The sequence below is a fragment of the Saccoglossus kowalevskii genome, chromosome 17 (genome assembly GCF_978046115.1).
Source record: "Saccoglossus kowalevskii chromosome 17, keSacKowa6.1, whole genome shotgun sequence".
NCBI lineage: Eukaryota > Metazoa > Hemichordata > Enteropneusta > Harrimaniidae > Saccoglossus > Saccoglossus kowalevskii.
The window spans coordinates 21,990,883-21,994,900 of NC_140657.1; the positions used below are offsets into that span (position 1 = coordinate 21,990,883).

At 35.8% G+C, this 4,018-nt stretch overlaps 1 protein-coding gene across 1 annotated transcript; it reads right to left on the bottom strand.

Annotated features, from left to right (window-relative positions):
* Window positions 1–538: 538 nt before the first annotated feature.
* LOC102804936 (high affinity copper uptake protein 1-like) lies at window positions 539–3,151 on the bottom strand. The gene is made up of 3 exons (XM_006818711.3): window positions 3,139–3,151; window positions 2,356–2,521; window positions 539–1,371 (listed from the first exon to the last, which is right to left on the bottom strand). Exons 1-3 carry the CDS (start codon window positions 3,149–3,151, stop codon window positions 1,161–1,163), a joined length of 390 nt encoding a protein of 129 aa, XP_006818774.2. The 3' UTR covers window positions 539–1,160.
* Between the last annotated feature and the right edge of the window lie 867 nt (window positions 3,152–4,018).

A 4,018-nucleotide genomic window follows, 5' to 3' on the forward strand; every position in this document is an offset into this window, starting at 1 on the left:
GTAATGAGAAGTATGCGATACATGAAGACCACGGAGGGCGGTGTGTAAACAATATTTATGGAAACAATATTTATAAACAGTGTTTATGACATCCAAAATACATGCAAAGTTGATTTTGTATAACCATGGTATAACAAAGGCCGGGTATAACTTTTATTCAACTTACCTGATTTCTACTTTTATATTTTTTGTTTTTACGTGGAAACCGAAAAATCCAATCCTTCCACAACATCAATAAAATTGTTTCTCATGACGGGGGAAATGACCAGAAGTTGTGTTTGTTTTTCGACCAATCAGAATGCTTGATTGCGGGACTCAATAATATACACTAAATGTCGTGTTTTCGAGTCTGACTAGTTCTCTTGTTATCTTCATAAACTCCCTTACTGGGAATTTCGTACGCCTTTTTGTCATAAATTGACTTTTATATAGATCATGTGACATAAATGATGCAACAATAAATTTACTGTGTTCGGAAAAAGACACAAACGTTGGGTTTTCATACAATGGTCGATATGACACACACTGCTCGTTGAGGTAGGTTTTTAGGGTATTTATATTTTTTTATTTTTCATTTAAGTTCATGAATATTCCCTTTGGCAAATCTTGCAAAGTTCAACGATCTCGTGTTTGCACTGCATTCCCGTATTGCGTAACATTTTTAAGGACGTTTATTGTATATTCCATTTTAAAATAGTTTACAGAACTCACTGAAGATATTCAAAAGGCTTGCAGTCTTGACATTTTATCTCGGGGAAACAACACACCTTTTTTATAGGCGACTAGATCAACTGTTCGTTGCTGAAATCTTATTTGTGCGTGGCACTGTATATTCATGGTTTGTTTTTGATTTTTAAACACACATATTAGTAAATTATTTAGTGTGTAAAGAGTAATGTAATGTAATGTTTTGTTTTGTCCATGTTGTCCAGAAAGGTATTGCCAATCAGTGTTTCGCAAATAACTTGCGCCCTCTATCGATATGGATTTGTGGAGGTTGTGTGGGGGCGCAACTAATACAACTTTATCATATTTATGTAGCGCTTCAACCTGGCTCCGAGTATGAATCTGTTTGTAGCTAAATTGCGGATTTCTGTGTTTTGATTTGATCATTGTTAATTACCGCTTAATGAGATCTACTTGCAAGCAACGTTGTTTGTTTAGTGACAATGTTCGTTGATATCAGTCATTGTGGTTCTTTTCCAGCCAAACAGATAATAACCCAGTGTTAAACCCAACACTACGGACAGGAACAACCACACACTGTATGTCATCACTATCAACATGAGGGCGTAGCTAAGAGTAACCTGTACTAAGTGAAGACCTGTCTGCAAAAGGTGGTATGAATCAATGAGACTCTTCGTGAGAGACCTGAAAATATAAAGATATCCATTACGATAAAACGCACGCAGACAATGGACGAACGCTTTATGAACCCTTTAAAGCGCGGTGGTCGTCGCGCGGCGCGTGTTCGAATTTCATGTAAATAAACAATGTATTTTACACGCGTTGTATACGTCGCTATGAGTCCCATATCGAAGAGGACGCGGCGCGACGACTACTGCCCTTTAAGATGAAACATGTTTGATTAAAGGCGAGATTGCGCATATATGAATGGTGAAAATGTAGAGTAGAATATAATAATAATAATAAAGTTACAAGTTTATATAGCGCTTAGTATCCAACTCAGTGATGCTCAATGACGTTTAGTTTCACAGATAGGCTTGCTGAAACAGGTATGATTTGAGTTGAGTTGAATTGACTTGTACGTGAGTAGTAAAATTTTGAAATGCACCCTATACTGAAATGACAGCCAATGTAATATACGAAGAACAGGAGTGATATGATCAAATTTTTTGGTACGTGTAAACAGACGGGCTGCTGCAGTTTTGAGCCCTCTGAAGCAGGTGTATCTGTGAATTTTGTAAGTAAGGCATTGCCGTAATCCAGTTTAGCGGTTATAATAGAGTGAATGAGTTTAAGACAGGCATGCTCAGATAGATGTTGGCAGATGAGTCATATGCGTCTGATATGCATGTATATGCTCTGGCATGTACTAATGATGTGTTTACTGAACTGAAGTGAATCTTCGAATATGACACCAATGTTGCGAGCTGCTTTAACCGGTTTAAGGAGTGTTGATCCAATGTTAATACCATGCAGTGCAAGCGGTTTGGAGATTTTTGGAAGTTTTAGCAATATCTCTGTTATACCATTATTTAGCTGTAGTTTGTTGTTAACCATCGAATGTGAATTACATCACAGATTTATGTGAGATAGCGTCACAGCTCATCATGATGCAAACTGTTGTTTAGTGTACAGTCAGGGCAGATATTGAATGAAACTTGAACTTACATTTTAGTTTTCATTTGGTTTACTTCACTGATTGATAAAGTTCCTGTCGACACGGAATGTTGGGTGGGTATTTTCATACTTCCCCTAGCCAGCCATTCTCTAAGTTGTTTTAATCCCTCATATAGTACAGCAGTCAGCGCAATTACAATACACGAACCAATCCATCCTATATACACACGGAATACCAAAAAGATAACCAAAAGAATAACAATAGCTCATTGATTAATAACAAAAAAGGCCGGGCAGGTATATGTACTTTTTATATTAAGCTAGTATTACAGTGTTGACTGCTTATATGGCATATATCTTCTCTGTAGACAAAGATACGTGTTATAATTTCATTATATGCGAAATATTGATACAGTACTTTATTTAAATGTATTTAAATACTACACATGTATAATGAATTATTATTTATATGATAATTAGCATAATGTTCCATAATTCCGGACTCAAAATTTCAAATTGAGCTAGTACCGCTATGCATTATACCTGACAGGATTTGCAGGATTGTGTAGACTCTATTAAAATGCATGGGTTATCACGGAAATATAGAATAGTTCTAGGACGTAATGAGATTTAATTGAAACATTATTTTCATTGTGAAACGTACAGGATATATTCACTCCAATCGAATTACTTCATGTATACCACGTGACCATATATTTCTCAGTTACTGATTTGACTATGTACTGGTTTGGGTTTGTAAATTTCTTTTTGACAATGGACTTGAATATTGTTTGCGTGTGCTGTTAGTTCTCCTTAAACATTAGTCATACATACCTCCAGTGGTCATTACGTGCCATTCATAAAATAAAATCGTAACCATACTGTCAGTGTGGAAGTACATCTATCGAAATAAAAACAATGCAAATGAATTGAAAGTTACATAAATTTAGGAAATAATTATAATGATTCCATGGCGGAAATTGATTCTTTAATCGTGTATGTTTGTTGAATTAAACTATATGGTAGCATCTTACCTTCATTTCGTGGCTCGTATCATCGTCATGGTCATGTTCATGTTCAGTGGACATCATATGATGATGAACGGTTGTCGTTTCGTCCTGAAATATGACGTAGTGTATTGTATGAGACGGTTGGTGTACGCTGTTATATTGGTTGTTGACATATCTCTTTAAAGCGGGGGAGTCGTCACCCGCGCATGCGTCAGGTGACACAACTAGCAATTCTCACTCTAGTTATGTACTAATTATCAATGATAATAGATACTGTCAATGATGCCGTGGATGACTACTACTTTCAGATGGACACCCGTGAAATTATGTCTCGTACATTATTTTGAGGTAGTAATTAACAACGTGGGAACGTTCCGTTAAGTGTAACTATTTATATACAATTTAATAATTGTTATACTTAATCTTGTTTTATAAATTTGAGGGTGATCTCACGGGGATGCATGTGAATATGGAGTAACACAATGATTTCATTTATCGTTAAGTGTGACAGTTTGGAGATGATACCATTGTGCTATTAATATGATTGGTTTAACGTTATTGATATAATGAGTCATCAAAATGCGATTGGCTAAAGTGACTTCTCAGATGTACCAATTTTTAAGCACAAGTTTGGAGATGAATAAAGATGAAAAATTGTAGTCAAGAGAAACCGATGGGTTGTTGATTGACCCTGAAGCTGTGAA